The 18,645-nt window shown below is 57.6% G+C and overlaps 1 protein-coding gene across 1 annotated transcript in view; it reads right to left on the reverse strand.

Annotated features, from left to right (window-relative positions):
- Positions 1–17,562, reverse strand: part of VAV1 (vav guanine nucleotide exchange factor 1) — a 33,729-nt gene extending 16,167 nt beyond the window's left edge. The window contains exons 1-10 of the mRNA XM_090128821.1: positions 14,862–17,562; positions 13,240–13,356; positions 13,097–13,155; positions 9,728–9,793; positions 7,405–7,513; positions 7,212–7,301; positions 5,852–5,920; positions 4,289–4,395; positions 1,533–1,629; positions 496–591 (exon numbers count right to left, since the gene is read on the reverse strand). Coding sequence (XP_089984947.1) covers positions 496–591; positions 1,533–1,629; positions 4,289–4,395; positions 5,852–5,920; positions 7,212–7,301; positions 7,405–7,513; positions 9,728–9,793; positions 13,097–13,155; positions 13,240–13,356; positions 14,862–15,065 — 1,014 coding nt within the window. The 5' untranslated portion in view covers positions 15,066–17,562. The remainder of the gene's footprint in view (positions 1–495; positions 592–1,532; positions 1,630–4,288; positions 4,396–5,851; positions 5,921–7,211; positions 7,302–7,404; positions 7,514–9,727; positions 9,794–13,096; positions 13,156–13,239; positions 13,357–14,861) is intronic.
- Between the last annotated feature and the right edge of the window lie 1,083 nt (positions 17,563–18,645).

The raw sequence follows: 18,645 nt of genomic DNA on the forward strand, positions 1-18,645 counted from the left end.
CCCCCACCCCCAAAAGGACCAAGATGTCCCCAAAGGACCCAGGTGTCCCCCACCCCCAAAAGGACCCAGGTGACCCCAAAAGACTCAGATGTCCCCAAAGGACCTTGGTGTCCCCCACCCCAAAAGGACCCAAGTGTCCCTAAAGGACCTTGGTGTCCCCAACCCCAAAAGGACCCAGCTGTCCCCAAAGGACGCAGGTGTCCCCCACCCCAAAAGGACCCAGCTGTCCCCAAAGGACCCAAGTGTCCCCCACCCCAAAAGGACCCAGGTGACCCCAAAGGACCCAGATGTCCCCAAAGGACCTTGGTGTCCCCCACCCCCAAAAGGACCCAGGTGACCCCAAAGGACCCAGATGTCCCCAAAGGACCTTGGTGTCCCCCACCCCAAAAGGACTCAGGTGTCCCCAAGAGACCCAGGTGTCCCTGGGATGTCCCAGGTGTCCCCAGATGGACCCCTCCCCCCCTCCCCAATTTGTTCCCCCCACCCAGCACTGACCTGCAGCAGGAGGTGATACTTCAGCACCCGCTGCATCGGCACCATCAGGAGATCCCGCAGGGAGAAGCGCCCGTTGTTGGCTCTCTGGGAGCATTCCTGGGGGGGTCACGGGGTCACGGGGGGGTCACGGGGTCAGGAAGGGGTCACGGGGTCACGGCGGGGTCAGAAGGGTCAGGGGGGTGGGGGGGGTTGTGGGGGCAGAAGGGGTGTGGGGATGTGGGGCGTTTTGGGGTTGTCATGGGGGTCATGGGGTCACGGGGTCAGGAAAGGGTCATGGGGTCACGGTGGGGTCAGAAGGGTCAGGGGGGATAGGGGGGGTTGTGGGGGCAGAAGGGGTGTGGGGGATGTGGGGCGTTTTGGGGTTGTCATGGGGGTCACGGGGGGGTCACGGGGTCAGGAAAGGGTCATGGGGTCAGGAAAGGGTCATGGGGTCACGGCGGGGTCAGAAGGGTCAGGGGGGTGGGGGGGGTTGTGGGGGCAGAAGGGGTGTGGGGGATGTGGGGTGATTTGGGGTCGTCATGGGGGTCATGGGGGGTCATGGGGTCAGGAAAGGGTCATGGGGTCACAGTGGGGTCAGAAGGGTTGGGGGGATGCGGGGAGTTGTGGGGGCAGAAGGGGTGTGGGGATGTGGGGAGATGTGTGGGGGTCATGGAGGTCATGGGGTCACGGGGTCAGGAAAGGGTCACGGGGTCAGGAAGGGGTCATGGGGTCACGGGGGGGGTCAAAAGGGTCAGGATTCCCAGCACACCTAACTCTCCCAACACTCCCAGTGCTCCCAGTATCAGCCCAGTAACACCTCCAGTGCTCCCAGTAACCTCTGCCAGTGCTCCCAGTATCCCCTCCCAGTGCTCCCAGTGCTCCCAGTGCTCCCAGTATCAGCCCAGTAACACCTCCAGTGCTCCCAGTAACCTCTGCCAGTGCTCCCAGTATCCCCTCCCAGTGCTCCCAGTGCTCCCAGTATCAGCCCAGTAACACCTCCAGTGCTCCCAGTATCCCCTCCCAGTGCTCCCAGTGCTCCCAGTGCTCCCAGTGCCCACCTGCAGCTTCATGCGGATGTCGGTTCCGGATGAGAGCTGATCCAATCTCCGCGCCGCCGCCTCCACCTGACTGCAGTAGCGGCCATACAGGAGGAACCTGCGGGGCCAAAAGTGCCCAAATCAGCCCAAAATGACCCCAAAATGGCGCCGGATCCCAAATGGATGGAATGGAATCGAAAATGGGTGGATTAGGACCCAAAATTGGACCAAAAATGGGCAGAAATGGACCCAAAATCAGATCATGAAATCAGACCCCAAACAGGTAGAAATGGACCCAAAATAATTCCCAAATCAGACAAAAAAAAAAAAAAATTGGGAAAAATGATCAGAAATTGACCAAAAATCAGACCCAAAGTGGACAGAAATGCACTGAAAATTGAAATGAAATCAGATCCAAAATGGGCAAAAATTAACTCAAAACTGACCCAAAATTGGACCTAAAATCAAATCCCAAAATGGGCAGAAATGGACCCAAAATAGACCCCAAATTGGACCTGAAATCAGACCCAAAATGGGCAGAAATTGACCCAAAATAGACCCCAAATTGGACCTGAAATCGGACCCAAAATGGGCAGAAATTGACCCAAAATCAGACCTGAAATCAGACCAAAAATGGACAGAAATTGACCCAAAATCAGACCTGAAATCAGACCAAAAATGGACAGAAATGCACTCAAAATTGAAATGAAATCAGACCTGAAATCAGACCCAAAATGGGCAGAAATTGACCCAAAATAGACGGGATTGGACCCCAGAGGACCCCCCCCCAGCTGGACTACAAATATTCCCCCCAAAAATCCCCCCCCCAACCCACCACTGCACCCACCTGCCCCCTACCCAGGGACCCCCCCCTTACCAAGACCCCCCCAGTGCCCCTCAGTGCCCCCCAGGACCCCCCCTCAGTGCCCCCCAGTGCCCCCCAGTCACTCTCAGGACCCCCCCAGTGCCCTCCAAGTCCCCCCAGGACCCCCACTCAGTGCCCCCCAATGTCCCCCAGTGCCCCCTGGTACCCCTCAGGACCCCCCCAGTGCCCCCCAGTGCCCCCCAGGACCCCCCCTCAGTGCCCCCCAGTGCCCCCTGGTCACTCTCAGGACCCCCCCAGTGCCCTTCAAGTCCCCCCAGGACCCCCTATCAGTGCCCCCCAATGCCCCCCAATACCCCTTGGTACCCCTCAGAACCCCCCCCCACCCCAGTGTCCTCCAGTACCCTCCAAGAACCCCATTCCCGCAGAGCACCCCCCCGTTGCCCCCCCAGGATCCCCTCTCAGTGCCCCCCAGTGCCCCCAGTGCCCCCTCACGACCCCCCCCCCCAGTGTCTTCCAAGACCCCCTCTCAGAACCCCCCCCATTCCCTCAGAACCCCCCTCCCATTGCCCCCCCAGAACCCCCCCTCAGCCCAATGCCCCCAGAACATCCCCCAGTTCCCCCCCAGTATCCACCAGTCCCCTCTACCATCCAACAGTGCCCCCCCGGACCCCCCACCCAGTGTCCACCAGAGCCCCCCAGGAGATCCCCAGTGCCCCCCCCAGTGCCCCCCAGTGCTCCCCAGCACCCCCTCTCAGGACCCCCCCCCCCTCATTCCCCCACTGCTTCCCCCCCAGTCCCTCCCAGTGTCCCCCAGTGCCCCCCAGGACCCCCACTCAGTGCCCCCCAATGTCCCCCAGTGCCCCCTGGTACCCCTCAGGACCCCCCCAGTGTCCCCCTGTGCCCCCCAGGACCCCCTCTCAGTGCCCCCCAGTGCCCCCCAATACCCCTTGGTACCCCTCAGAACCCCCCCCCCCCCCTAGTGTCCTCCAGTGCCCTCCAAGAACCCCATTCCCGCAGAGCCCCCCCCCATTGCCCCCCCAGTGACCCCTCTCAGTGCCCTCCAGTGCCCCCCCGGTACCCCTCACGAGCCCCCCAGTGCCCCCCAGTGCCCCCCAGGACCCCCTCTCAGTGCCCCCCAGTGCCCCCAGTGCCCCATCACGACCCCCCCCCCAGTGTCTTCCAAGACCCCCCTCTCAGAACCCCCCCCATTCCCTCAGAACCCCCCCCCATTGCCCCCCCAGAACCCCCCCTCAGCCCAGTGCCCCCAGAACATCCCCCAGTTCCCCCCCAGTATCCACCAGTGCCTTCTACCATCCCCCAGTGCCCCCCCGGACCCCCCACCCAGTGTCCACCAGAGCCCCCCAGGATATCCCCAGTGCCCCCCCAGTGTCTCTCAGTGCTCCCCAGCACCCCCTCTCAGGACCCCCCCCCTCATTCCCCCACTACTTCCCCCCCCAGTGCCCCCCAGTGCCCCCTGGTACCCCTCAGGACCCCCCCAGTGTCCCCCAGTGCCCCCCAGGGCCCCCTGGTACCTCTCAGGACCCCCCCAGTCCCCCCCAGTGCCCCCCAGGACCCCCTCTCAGTGCCCCCCAGTGCCCCCAGTGCCCCCTCACGACCCCCCCCTCCAGTGTCCTCCAAGACCCCTCTCAGAACCCCCCCCATTCCCTCAGAACCCCCCCCCCATTGCCCCCCAAAACCCCCCCCCCAGTGCCCCCCAGTGCCCCCCAGCGCCCCCCAGGACCCCCTCCAGTGTCCCCCAGTGTCCTGCAAGACCCCCTCTCAGTGCCCCCCATTCCCTCAGAACCCCCCCCCATTGCCCCCCCAGAACCCCCCCTCAGCCCAGTGCCCCCAGAACATCCCCCAGTGCCCCCCAGTATCCACCAGTGCCCCCTACCATCCCCCAGTGCCCCCCCAGCAACCCCTCAGGACCCCCCCCCACCCCATCCCTCACCTCTCCTTGTAGGCCAGGAAGAGGGGGGGCAGACCTCGACCCCCCCCGGGACCCCCCAGTGCCCCCCGTAGTTCTCCCAGGAAGAGGCGGTGCAGCTGCAGCAGCTCCTGGGGGGTGGGATACGAGGTGGGGGGGGGTCAGGGGCAAAATGGGTCCCCCCACCCCCAAAGACCCCGTTTGAGTTCCCCCCCCCCACTTTGGGATCCCAACAATGTGGTTACAGGGAAGGGAGGATGGTACTGGGAGTACTGGGAGGAGTAACTGGGAGCACTGGGAGGGGTAACTGGGGGGTTACTGGCGCCAGGGTGGATACTGGGAACACTGGGAGGTGTAACTGGGAGCACTGGGAGGGGTAACTGGGGGGTTACTGGCGCCAGGGTGGATACTGGGAACACTGGGAGGTGTAACTGGGAGCACTGGGAGGGGTAACTGGGGGGTTGATGGCGCCGGGGTGGATACTGGGAACGCTGGGAAGGGTAACTGGGAGCACTGGGAGGGGTAACTGGGTTTACTGGGACCAGGGAGGGATACTGGGAACACTGGGAGGGGTAACTGAAAGCAGTGGGAGGGGTAACTGGGAGCAATGGAAGGGATACTGGGAGCACTGGGAGGATTAACTGGGGGCTACTGGAGCCAGGGAGGGATACTGGGAACACTGGGAGGGGTAACTGGGAGCACTGGGAGGAGTAACTGGGAGCACTGAGATGATACTGGGAAGGGTAACTGGATTTACTGGGGCCAGGGAGGGATACTGGGAACACTGGGAGAGGTAACTGGGAGCAATGGGAGGGGTAACTGGGGGTTACTGGGGTCAGGGAGGGATACTGGGAACGCTGGGAAGGGTAACTGGGAGCACTGGGAGGGGTAACTGGGTTCACTGGGACCAGGGAGGGATACTGGGAACACTGGGAGGGGTAACTGAAAGCAGTGGGAGGGGTAACTGGGAGCAATGGAAGGGATACTGGGAGCACTGGGAGGATTAACTGGGGGCTACTGGAGCCAGGGAGGGATACTGGGGACACTGGGAGGGGTAACTGGGAGCACTGGGAGGAGTAACTGGGAGCACTGAGATGATACTGGGAAGGGTAACTGGATTTACTGGGGCCAGGGAGGGATACTGGGAACACTGGGAAGGGTAACTGGGAGCACAGGGAGGGGTAACTGGGGGGTTACTGGCGCCAGGGTGGATACTGGGAACGCTGGGAAGGGTAACTGGGAGCACTGGGAGGGGTAACTGGGTTTACTGGGACCAGGGAGGGATACTGGGAACACTGGGAGGGGTAACTGGGAGCACTGGGATGATACTGGGAGGCGTAACTGGGGGTTACTGGGGCCAGGGGGGCATACTGGGAGCACTGGGAGGGGTAACTGGGAGCACTGGGCTGTTACTGGTGACACTGGGAGGAGTGGTAGGGGTAGCTGGGAACACTGGGAAGAGTAACTGGAAGCACTGGGGCGATACTGGGAATGGTAACTGGGTTTACTGGGACCAGGGAGGGATACTGGGAACACGGGGAGGGGTAACTGGGAGCACTGGGAGGGGTTACTGGTGTAACTGGGCACCTCGATGTTGATGAAGATGCTCTCCAGGTCCTGCGGCTGCAGGAAGTGCCTCAGCGGCCGCAGGAAGTGCTGTGGGCACTGGGGTTACTGGGAGCACTGGGAAGGAGCACTGGGAGCACTGGGAGCACTGGGGATCTTTGTGCCAGTGCCCCACGGCCCCCATATCCACCCAGGACCCCAAATACCCTCCCATGTCTCCCCAGGACCCCGTATCCCCCACATCCCCCCATAGCCCCCTGTGATCCCAAATCCCCCATATCCCCATGGCCCCACACCCCCTCATCACCCCATAACCCCCCTCATGACCCCATATCCCCCCGTACTTCCTATGACCCCATAACCCCCCCCATCACCCCATATCCCCCCATCACCCCACACCGCCTCCCAACCCCATAACCCCCCATGACCCCATATCCCCTCATCACCCCATATCCTCCCCCATCACCCCATATCCCCCATACCTCCCATGACCCAGATCCCCCCATGACCCCATAAAACCCCCATGACCCCATATCCCCCCCATCACCCCACACCACCTCATGACTCCCCAACCCCCTCCCTTAACCCCATATTCCCCCATGACCCTACACCTCCCACGACCCCATAAACCCCCCCATGACCCCATATCCCCCCATCACCCCACACCCCCTCATGACTCCCCAACCCCCTCCCTTAACCCCATATTCCCCCACTACCCCACACCCCCCATGACCCCATATCCCCCCATGACCCCACACCCCCCCATGACCCCAGATCCCCCCATGACCCCATAAACCCCTCCATGACCCCATAACCCCCCCCATGACCCCATATCCCCCCATCACCCCACACCCCCTCATGACTCCCCAACCCCCTCCCTTAACCCCATATTCCCCCACGACCCCCCCCCCCCCACAACCCCATATTCCCCCACAACCCCATATCCCCCCATGACCCCATATTCCCCCATGACTCCAAATTCCCCCATACCTCTTATGACCCCAGATCCCCCCATGACCCCATAAACCCCTCCATGACCCCATATCCCCCCCATGACCCCAGATCCCCCCCATGACCCCAGATCCCCCCACAACCCCACACCCCCTCATGACTCCCCAACCCCCTCCCTTAACCCCTTATTCCCCCATGACCCTACACCTCCCATGACCCCATAAACCCCCCATGACCCCATATCCCCCATCACCCCACACCCCCTCATGACTCCCCAACCCCCTCCCTTAACCCCATATCCCCCCACAACCCCCCACCCCCCCACGACCCCACACCTTCCCACGACCCCACACCCTCCCACGACCCCATAACCCCCCCCATGACCCCATAACATCCCCCCCCCCCCCCCAAGTGACCCCAAATCCCCCACCGTGCAGATGGACTCGAGGGTCTCCGTGTATTTTTCCTCCGTCTGCCTCAACTCCTGGAGGCAGCAGTGCCTCCGGTCCACCTCCACCCTCTGCGGGGGGGAAACCCATGTCCTCAGGGGGGGGAAAAAAAGGGGGGTGGGGGGACAGTGACCCCATAAATGGGGATCCTACAGCCGGGGTCTGGGGGCTCACAGCGGACGGGGGGACCTCCACCCTCATCAGGTCCTCATAGATGTCGTCCCCGTCGTCCCCTTCGGCCTCGACGCAGTCGTAGAGTTCATCATCATCCTCCACCGTGTCACTGTTGGGGGGACAGGTTGGTAGAACCCCCCCCCAGAGCTCCCCGAATTGAGAACAAATATCCCCCAAATCCTACAAAGTGATGCCAAAATGGCTCCCAAAATAACCCCCAAATCCTACAAAATTTAACCAAAATGGCTCCCAAGATATCCCCCAAATCCTACAAAATGACGCCAAAAAGGCTTCCAAAATATCCCCCAAATCCTACAAAGTGATGCCAAAATGGCTCCCAAAATATCCCCCAAATCCTACAAAGCAATGCCAAAATGGCTCCCAAAATATCCCCCAAATCCTACAAAGTGACACCAGAATGGTTCCCAAAATATCCCCCAAATCCTACAAAGTGATGCCAAATAGGCTCCCAAAATAACCCCCAAATCCTACAAAGTGATGCCAAAATGGCTCCCAAAATATCCCCCAAATCCTACAAAGTGATGCCAAAATGGCTCCCAAAATATCCCCCAAATCCTACAAAGTGATGCCAAAAAGGCTTCCAAAATATCCCCCAAATCCTACAAAGTGACACCAGAATGGCTTCCAAAATATCCCCCAAATCCTACAAAGTGACACCAGAATGGCTCCCAAAATAACCCCCAAATCCTACAAAATAATGCCAGAAAGGCTTCCAAAATATCCCCCAAATCCTACAAAGTGACGCCAAAAAGGCTTCCAAAATATCCCCCAAATCCTACAAAGTGATGCCAAAATGGCTCCCAAAATATTCCCCAAATCCTACAAAATAACGCCAGAAAGGCTCCCAAAATAACCCTCAAATCCTACAAAATTTAACCAAAATGGCTCCCAAAATATCCCCCAAATCCTACAAAGTGACTCCAAAATGGCTCCCAAAATATCTCCCAAATCCTACAAAATGAACCCCAAATCACTCCCAACATGTCCTCCAAACCCCACAAACCAACTGCCCCAAAATAACCCCAAACCACCCCAAACATCCCCCAAACCCTACAAAATAAACCCCAAATCACTCCCAACATGTCCTCCAAACCCCACAAACCAACTGCCCCAAAATAACCCCAAATATCCCCCAAATCCTACAAAATCACTCCCAAAATATGCCCCAAACCCTACAAAATGAGCCCCAAATCACTCCCAACGTGTCCTACAAACCCCATAAACCAACCCCACAAACTAACCCCACAAAATAACCCCAAACCACTCCAAACATCCCCCAAATCCTACAAAATGAACCCCAAATCACTCCCAACGTGTCCTCCAAACCCCACAAATCAACCCCACAAACCAACCCCAAAATAACCCCCAAACCACCCAAAATATCCCCCAAACCCTACAAAATAAACCCCAAATCACTCCCAACGTGTCCTCCAAACCCCACAAATCAACCCCACAAACCAGCCCCAAAACAACCCCAGACCACCCCAAATATCCCCCAAACCCTACAAAATGGACCCCAAATCACTCCCAACGTGTCCTCCAAACCCCACAAACCAACTGCCCCAAAAATACCCCAAACCACCCCAAATATCCCCCAAATCCTACACAATAGCATCAAAATTGCTCCCAAAATATCCCCCAAACCCTACAAAACGAGCCTCAAATCACTCCCAACGTGTCCTCCAAACCCCACAAACCAACCCCACAAACTAACCCCACAAAATAACCCCAAACCACTCCAAACATCCCCCAAACCCTACAAAATGGACCCCAAATCACTCCCAACGTGTCCTCCAAACCCCACAGATCAACCCCACAAACTGCCCCAAAATAACCCCCCAAACCCTACAAAATAGCACCCCAAATCACTCATGTGTCCTCCAAACCCCACAAACCAACTGCCCCAAAATAAACCCAAACCACCCCAAATATGCCCCAAACCCTACAAAATGGACCCCAAATCACTCCCAACATGTCCTCCAAACCCCACAAACCAACTGCCCCAAAATAACCCCAAACCACCCCAAACATCCCCCAAACCCTACAAAATAAACCCCAAATCACTCCCAACATGTCCTCCAAACCCCACAAACCAACTGCCCCAAAAATACCCCAAACCACCCCAAATGTCCCCCAAATCCTACAAAATAGCATCAAAATAGCTCCCAAAATATGCCCCAAACCCTACAAAATGAGCCTCAAATCACTCCCAACGTGTCCTCCAAACCCCACAAACCGACCCCACAAACCGCCCCAAACATCCCCCAAACCCTACAAAGTGATCCCGACTCCCCCCACTCACTCGATGAGGTCCGACAGACCGCTGTAGATTTCGTCGTCCCCATCGCACTCCTCAGTGGGGAAGGGTCTGTGTGGGGGGGACGCGGTTTTATGGGGTCAGGGACCTGGATCTTATGGGGCTGGGGGGGCGTCGATCCCATAGGAACAGGACAGCTGGATCCCATGTGTTTGTGGGATCTGGGTAACATGGGATTGGGAACTCGAGTCCCGTGGGGTCAGAGACGTGGGTCTGTGGGGTTGGGGTTCACTGACCCTATGGGGTTGGGGACGTGGGACCCATAGGGTGGTGGGATCTGGGGCCCATGGGGTTGGGGACAGGGGATCAATAGGGTTGAGGATCTAGATCCCATGGGATTGAGGTTCTGGGCCATGTGGGGTTGGGCGTCACTGACCCTATGGGGTTGGGAACGTGGGACCCATGGGGTGGTGGGATCTGGGATCCATGGGGTTGGGGACATGGGATCAATAGGGTTGGGGACACAGGACTAATAGGATTGAGGACCTAGATCCCATGGGGTTGAGGTTCTGGGCCCTATGGGGTTGGGAACGTGGGACCCATGGGGTGGTGTGATCTGGGATCCATGGGGTTGGGGACATGGGATCAATAGGGTTGGGGACACAGGACTAATAGGATTGAGGACGTAGATCCCATGGGGTTGAGGTTCTGGGTCCTACGGGGTTGGGCGTCACTGACCCTATGGGGTTGGGGACGTGGGACCCATGGGGTGGTGGGATCTGGGGCCCATGGGGTTGGGGACATGGGATCAATAGGGTTGAGGACCTAGATCCCATGGGATTGAGGTTCTGGGCCATGTGGGGTTGGGCGTCACTGACCCTATGGGGATGGGGACGTGGGACCCATGGGGTGGTGGGATCTGGGATCCATGGGGTTGGGGACATGGGATCAATAGGGTTGGGGACACAGGACTAATAGGATTGAGGACGTAGATCCCATGGGGTTGAGGTTCTGGGCCCTATGGGGTTGGGAACGTGGGACCCATGGGGTGGTGTGATCTGGGATCCATGGGGTTGGGGACATGGGATCAATAGGGTTGAGGACCTAGATCCCATGGGGTTGAGGTTCTGGGCCCTGTGGGGTTGGGCGTCACTGACCCTATGGGGTTGGGGACGTGGGACTCATGGGGTGGTGGGATCTGGGGCCCATGGGGTTGGGGACATGGGATCAATAGGGTTGGGGACACAGGACTAATAGGATTGAGGACGTAGATCCCATGGGGTTGAGGTTCTGGGTCCTACGGGGTTGGGCGTCACTGACCCTTTGGGGTTGGGGACGTGGGACCCATGGGGTGGTGGGATCTGGGATCCATGGGGTTGGGGACATGGGATCAATAGGGTTGGGGACACAGGACTAATAGGATTGAGGACGTAGATCCCATGGGGTTGAGGTTCTGGGCCCTATGGGGCTGGGGATGTGGGACCCATGGGGTGGTGGGATCTGGGATCCATGGGGTTGGGGACATGGGATCAATAGGGTTGGGGACACAGGACTAATAGGATTGAGGACGTAGATCCCATGGGGTTGAGGTTCTGGGTCCTACGGGGTTGGGCGTCACTGACCCTTTGGGGTTGGGGACGTGGGACCCATGGGGTGGTGGGATCTGGGATCCATGGGGTTGGGGACATGGGATCAATAGGGTTGGGGACACAGGACTAATAGGATTGAGGACGTAGATCCCATGGGGTTGAGGTTCTGGGCCCTATGGGGCTGGGGATGTGGGACCCATGGGGTGGTGGAATCTGCGGTCCATGGGGTTGGGGACATGGGATCAATAGGATTGAGGACCTAGATCCCATGGGGTTGAGGTTCTGGGCCCTACGGGGTTGGGCGTCACTGACCCTATGGGGATGGGGACGTGGGACTCATGGGGTGGTGGGATCTGGGGCCCATGGGGTTGGGGACATGGGATCAATAGGGTTGGGGACACAGGACTAATAGGATTGAGGACCTAGATCCCATGGGGTTGAGGTTCTGGGCCCTATGGGGTTGGGCGTCACTGACCCTATGGGGTTGGGGACGTGGGACCCATGGGGTGGTGGGATCTGGGATCCATGGGGTTGGGGACATGGGATCAATAGGGTTGAGGATCTAGATCCCATGGGATTGAGGTTCTGGGCCCTACGGGGTTGGGCGTCACTGACCCTATGGGGTTGGGAACGTGGGACCCATGGGGTGGTGGGATCTGGGATCCATGGGGTTGGGGACATGGGATCAATAGGGTTGAGGACACAGGACTAATAGGATTGAGGACGTAGATCCCATGGGGTTGAGGTTCTGGGCCCTATGGGGCTGGGGATGTGGGACCCATGGGGTGGTGGGATCTGGGATCCATGGGGTTGGGGACATGGGATCAATAGGGTTGAGGACCTAGATCCCATGGGATTGAGGTTCTGGGTCCTACGGGGTTGGGCGTCACTGACCCTATGGGGCTGGGGACATGGGACCCATGGGGTGGTGGGATCTGGGGCCCATGGGGCTGTGGTCATGGGATCAATAGGGTTGAGGACCTAGATCCCATGGGATTGAGGTTCTGGGCCCTACGGGGTTGGGGACATGAGACCCATGGGGTGATGGGATCTGGGACCCACGGGGTTGGGGACACGGGACTAATAGGATTGAGGACCTAGATCCCATGGGGTTGAGGTTCTGGGTCCTATGGGGTTGGGGACATGGGTCCACGGGGTTGGGGACATGGGACCTATAGGGTTTAGGACCTAGATCCCATGAAACTGGGAAACCTGAGTCCCATAGAGCTGGGGGCCACAGACCCTATGGGGTTGGGGACATGGGTACATAGGGTTGGGGTCATGGGACTCATTGGTATGGGGACATGGGATCCATGGATATGGGGACATGGGTCTTATGGTTATGGGGACACAGGTCCTATGGGTATGGGGACATGGGACCCATGGATACGGGGACGTGGGATCCATGGATATGGGGACATGGGTCCTATGGGGTTGGGGACGTGGGTTCTATGGTTATGGGGACATGGGATCCATGGGTATGGGGACATGGGACCCATGGATATGGGGACATAGGTCCTATGGGGTTGGGGACATGGGATCCATGGATATGGGGACGTGGGATCCATGGATATGGGGACATGGGACCCATGGGTATGGGGACATGGGACCCATGGGTATGGGGACGTGGGATCCATGGATATGGGGACATGGGTTCTATGGGGTTGGGGACATGGGATCCATGGATATGGGGACATGGGTTCTATGGTTATGGGGACATGGGACCCATGGGTATGGGGACATGGGACCCATGGTTATGGGGACATGAATCCTATGGTTATGGGGACGTGGGACCCATGGATATGGGGACACGAACGGGACTCACGTGAAGCCTTTGCTCTGTGCGATGGGTGTCCAGGACAGCGTGGACAAGGTGTCAATCACCTGAGGACAGAAACGTGTCACCAGGAGGGGGTGACCAGGACCCCAGGCTGTCCCCAAAACCTGTCCCCAACCCCCGTGTCCCACCTTCCCAAAATCCTGAACGTCGAAGAGGTCGAAGGCCCCGAAGAGGCGATGTTTGGGGAGCCCGAATTTGTCGGCGCAGGCGGTCAGGAAAGTGCGGATGTTTCTCAGGCACAGGAACTGCGGTGGTAGATGTCACCGTCACCAACAACACCCCGCTGTCACCGTCACACCAACACCCCATCTGTCACCTCCGCTCCCAGCTCCCGCCGTGGCTGTCCCCTCCATCACCATCATCATCGTCAACTCCATCATCATCGTCACCGCTTGTACCCGCTCTGACTGTCACCCCAACGGTCATTGTCACCCCAACAATTGTCACCCCAACAGTCATTGTCACCCCAAGAGTCAACGTCAACCCAGTGGTCATTGTCACCCCAACAGTTGTCACCCTAATGATTGTTTTCACCCCAAGATTAATTGTCAACCTGATGGTCATTGTCACCCCAACAGTTATTGTCACCCAATGGTCATTGTCATCCCAACAATTTCACCCCAACAGTTGATGTCACCCAATGGTTGTTGTCACCCCAAGAGTCAACGTCAACCCAGTGGCCATTGTCACCCCAACAGTTGTCACCCTAATGATTGTTTTCGCCCCAACACTAGTTGTCAACCTGATGGTCATTGTCACCCCAACAGCTATTGTCACCCAATGGTCATTGTCACCCCAACAGTTGTCACCCCAACAGTCGATGTCACCCCAATGGTTGTTGTCACCCCAACAGTTAACATCAACTCAGTGGTCATTGTCACCCCAACAGTTGTCACCCTAGTGATTGTTTTCACCCCAAGATTAATTGTCAACCTGATGGTCATTGTCACCCCAACAGTTATTGTCACCCAATGGTCATTGTCATCCCAACAATTTCACCCCAACAGTTGATGTCACCCCAATGGTTGTTGTCACCCCAACAGTTAACATCAACTCAGTGGTCATTGTCACCCCAACAGTTGTCACCCTAATGATTGTTTTCACCCCAACATTCAATGTCACCTCAATGGCCATTGTCACCCCAACAGTTGTCACCCCAACAGTCAACGTCAACCCAATGGTCGTTGTCACCCTAACAGTTGTCACCCCAGTGGTTGTTTTCACCCCTACATTCAACGTCACTTCAATGGTCATTGTCACCCCAACAGCCAATGTCACCCCAATGGTCCCTGTGACCCCAACAGCCAGTGTCAACCCAGTAGTCATTGTCACCTCAACAGCCATTGTCACCCCAGTGATCATTGTCACCCCAACGATCACTGTCACCCCAGTGGCCACTGTCACCATCAGCATCAATCTGTCACCATCCTCCACCATCACTGTCACCGTCACCACCACCCCACCGCCGTCACCGTCACCTCCATTCACACCAGCCCTGTCACCAGTGCCCTCCAAGACCCCCTCTCAGTCCTGACCCCCTGACAGTCGCTGTCACCCCAATCCCCCCTCCCTGGGGCATCTACCTCCCCACTTACCCCTCCCAGGGGCAACAACATCCCCAAATACCCCTCCCAGTCCTCCATTTACCCCTGCCCGGGGCAACTATTATCTCATTTACACCCTCCTCCCTCCCCCCAGCTTCCCTGGGGGCAGCTCTACCCTTATTCCACCCCCCCCATTAGTTATTCACCTGTGACATTTGGGGACGGGGACAGATGTCCCGGGGGGGCACGGCGTTGGGCAGGAGGGCGTTGAGGAGGTGACAGAGGAGAACCCCATCCCTCAACGCCTGTGCCAGGTCCCAAACTTGTCCCGTGGGGCTGCTGGCACGGTGACCCGCCGGGAGAACCCGTGCTGCCACCAACCAATGGGCACACTGCCTCCAAACCTCCATGGGGACAGCTGGGGGGGGGTCGTTTTGGGGAAGAGAAAGGTGGGTGTGGGGTCTTGGTGGGGTCAGTGATGGAAGGAACTGCCGGATACGGGGTCCTGATGGGTCACTTCTGGAAGGATGTGGTGGATATGGGGTCCTGGTGGGGTCACAGATGGAAGGATGTGGTGGGTTTGAGGTCCTGATGGGTCACTTCTTGAAGGATGTGGTGGGTTTGGGGTCCTGGTGGGGTCACAGATGGAAGGATGTGGTGGATACGGGGTCCTGATGGGTCACTTCTGGAAGGATGTGGTGGATATAGGGTCCTGGTAGGTCACTTCTTGAAGGATGTGGTGGATATGGGGTCCTGGTGGGGTCACTTCTTGAAGGATGTGGTGGATATGGGGTCCTGATGGGTCACTTCTTGAAGGATGTGGTGGGTTTGAGGTCCTGGTGGGGTCACAGATGGAAGGATGTGGTGGATATGGGGTCCTGATGGATCACTTCTGGAAGGATGTGGTGGATATAGGGTCCTGATGGATCACTTCTGGAAGGATGTGGTGGATATGGGGTCCTGATGGGTCACTTCTGGAAGGATGTGGTGGATATGGGGTCCTGATGGATCACTTCTGGAATGATGAGGTGGATATGGGGTCCTGGTAGGTCACTTCTTGAAGGATGAGGTGGGTTTGAGGTCCTGGTGGGGTCACTTCTTGAAGGATGAGGTGGATATGGGGTCCTTGTGGATCACTGCCAGAAGAAAAGATGGATATGGGGTTGTTGTGGATCACTTCTAGAAGGAGACGATGGAGATGAGGCCCTGGTGGGTCCCTCTGGGGAGGAGGAGTGGTTGTAGGGTCCTGGTGGGGGTCACTTCTGGAAGGAGACGATGGATATGGGGCCGTGGTGGGGTCACAGACGGAAAGAGCTGATGGAGATGGGATCCTGGTGGGTCACTTTTGGGAAGGAGGTGGTGGATATGGGGTCCTGGTGGATAACTTCCGGAAGAAAAGATGGATAAAGGGTCGTGGTGGGATCACTTCAGGAAGGAGATGATGGAGATGGGGTCCCGGTGGGGTCACATCTGGAAAGGGTGGATGGAGAAGGGATCCTGGTAGGTCACTTCTTGAAGGATCCGATGGACATACTGTTGAGGTCACTTTCTGGAACGTTCTGTTGGATATAGGATGGAGTCTGGATCACTTCCAGAAGGCGATGTAGGGTATGGGATCGTGGTGGGATCACAGCTGGGAGGAGCTGATGGAGATGGGATCGTGGTGGGATCCCAAACTGATGGAGGCGATGGATGTAGGATCGTGGTGGGATCACTCTGGATGGAGTTGATGGAATGGGGTCCTGCTGGGATCGCTCTGGATGAATCCGATGGATGTAGGATCGTAGTGGGATCAATTCTGGAAGGAGTTGATGGAGATGGGGTCCTGTTGGGATCACTCTGGATGGAGCTGATGGATGTAGGATCGTGATGGGATCACTCTGGATGGAGTTGATGGAGATGGGGTCCTGCTAGGATCGCTCTGGACGGATCCGATGGATGTAGGATTGTGGTGGGATCAGTCTCAATGGAGCCAATGGATGTAGGATCGTGGTGGGATCACTCAACAATGGAGTTGGGATCCTGCTGGGACCAGTCTGGATGGAGCTGATGGATGTAGGATTGGGGTGGGGTCAGTCTGGATGGAGTCGATGGAGCTGGGATCCTGCTGGGATCACTCTGGACGGATCCGATGGATGTAGGATCGTGGTGGGGTCAATTCTGGATGGAGCCTATGGAGTTGGGGTCCTGCTGGGATCACTCTGGACGGATCTGATGGATGTAGGATTGTAGTGGGATCACTGTGGATGGAGCTGATGGATGTAGGATCGTGGTGGGATCACTCTGGATGGAGCCAATGGAGTTGGTGTCCTGCTGGGATCACTCTGGACGGATCCGATGGATGTAGGATCGTGGTGGGGTCAATTCTGGATGGAGCCGATGGAGCTGGGATCCTGCTGGGATCACTCTGGACGGAGCTGATGGATGTAGGATTGTAGTGGGATCACTCTGGATGGATCCGATGGATGTAGGATCCTGCTGGGATCACTGTGGATGGAGCTGATGGATGTAGGATCGTGGTGGGATCACTCTGGATGGAGCCGATGGAGCTGGGATCCTGCTGGGATCACTCTGGACGGATCCGATGGATGTAGGATCGGGGTAGGATCCCTTCTGGAGATAACCCAGAAGGGGTCCTTCCTCCCCACAGGACAACGGTGCTGAGTCCCCGCGGCCGTGGGAAGGACCAACCACGACCTTCCCCTTCCCACAACCACCACCACCAGATCCGGATAGGAACCGACCGCGATGCGTTCCTCCCCACCCCACACCCACCTTTGGGGAGGACCCGGTGGTCTCGTGGACCCCCCAGGGCCGTGGGGGGGGGGGGGGGGGGGAAATCCGTGGGCACAGGGCCCGGGATGGACCTGGGATCTTTGGGGTCCGGAAGCGGTGTGAACGGTGTTGCGCCTGCGCCCCACAGATTGCAGGGGACGATGGGAACGGGCGCCCGGATGTGGGGGATGCGGGTGGGGAGGAAGCGACATCACTGGGGCCTCTGTGGGGCCCCGCCAGCGTTGCTGGGGGTGGGGAGAGAGGAGGGGTTATGGGGGGTGGAGAGCTATAGGGCGGTGATGGGTCCTGGGTTATGGGGAGTCAGGCATGGAGGTAAGGAGGACACATTCCGGTCCATTGGGATCGAGGTGATCCATCCTGATTTTATGGGATTGGAGTGTCCAGATATAGGAATTCATTCTGGTCCATTGGGATCGAGGTGTCTGGATATGGGATCCCACTCTAATCTTTTGGGATTGATGCAGTCCATCCTGGTGTTGGATATAGAGACGTACCCTGGTCCTTTGGGATCGAGGTGTTGGATATGGGGACCCATCCTGGTCCATTGGGATCGAGGTGTTGGATATGGGATCTACCCTGGTCCTTTGGGATTGAGGTGTCCAGATATGGGATCCCACTCTAATCCTTTGGGATTGAGGTGATCCATCCTAGTGTTGGATATAGGGACCCATCCTGGTCCTTTGGGATTGAGGTGATCAATCCTGTTTTTTTGGGATTGGAGTGTCCAGATATAGGAACTCATTCTGGTCCACTGGGATCGAGGTGATCCATCCTGATTTTATGGGATTGGAGTGTCCAGATATAGGAATTCATTCTGGTCCATTGGGATCGAGGTGTCTGGATATGGGGTCCCACTCTAATCCTTTGGGATTGAGGCAATCCATCCTGGTGTTGGATATAGAGACGTACCCTGGTCCTTTGGGATCGAGGTGTTGGATATGGGGACCCATCCTGGTCCATTGGGATCGAGGTGTTGGATATGGGGACCCATCCTGGTCCATTGGGATCGAGGTGTTGGATATGGGATCTACCCTGGTCCTTTGGGATTGAGGTGTCCAGATATGGGATCCCACTCTAATCCTTTGGGATTGAGGTGATCCATCCTAGTGTTGGATATAGGGACCCATCCTGGTCCTTTGGGATTGAGGTGATCAATCCTGTTTTTTTGGGATTGGAGTGTCCAGATATAGGAAT

Source organism: Phasianus colchicus, chromosome 34 (genome assembly GCF_987193195.1).
Source record: "Phasianus colchicus chromosome 34, bPhaCol1.hap1.1, whole genome shotgun sequence".
In the NCBI taxonomy this organism is placed as follows: Eukaryota; Metazoa; Chordata; class Aves; order Galliformes; family Phasianidae; genus Phasianus; species Phasianus colchicus.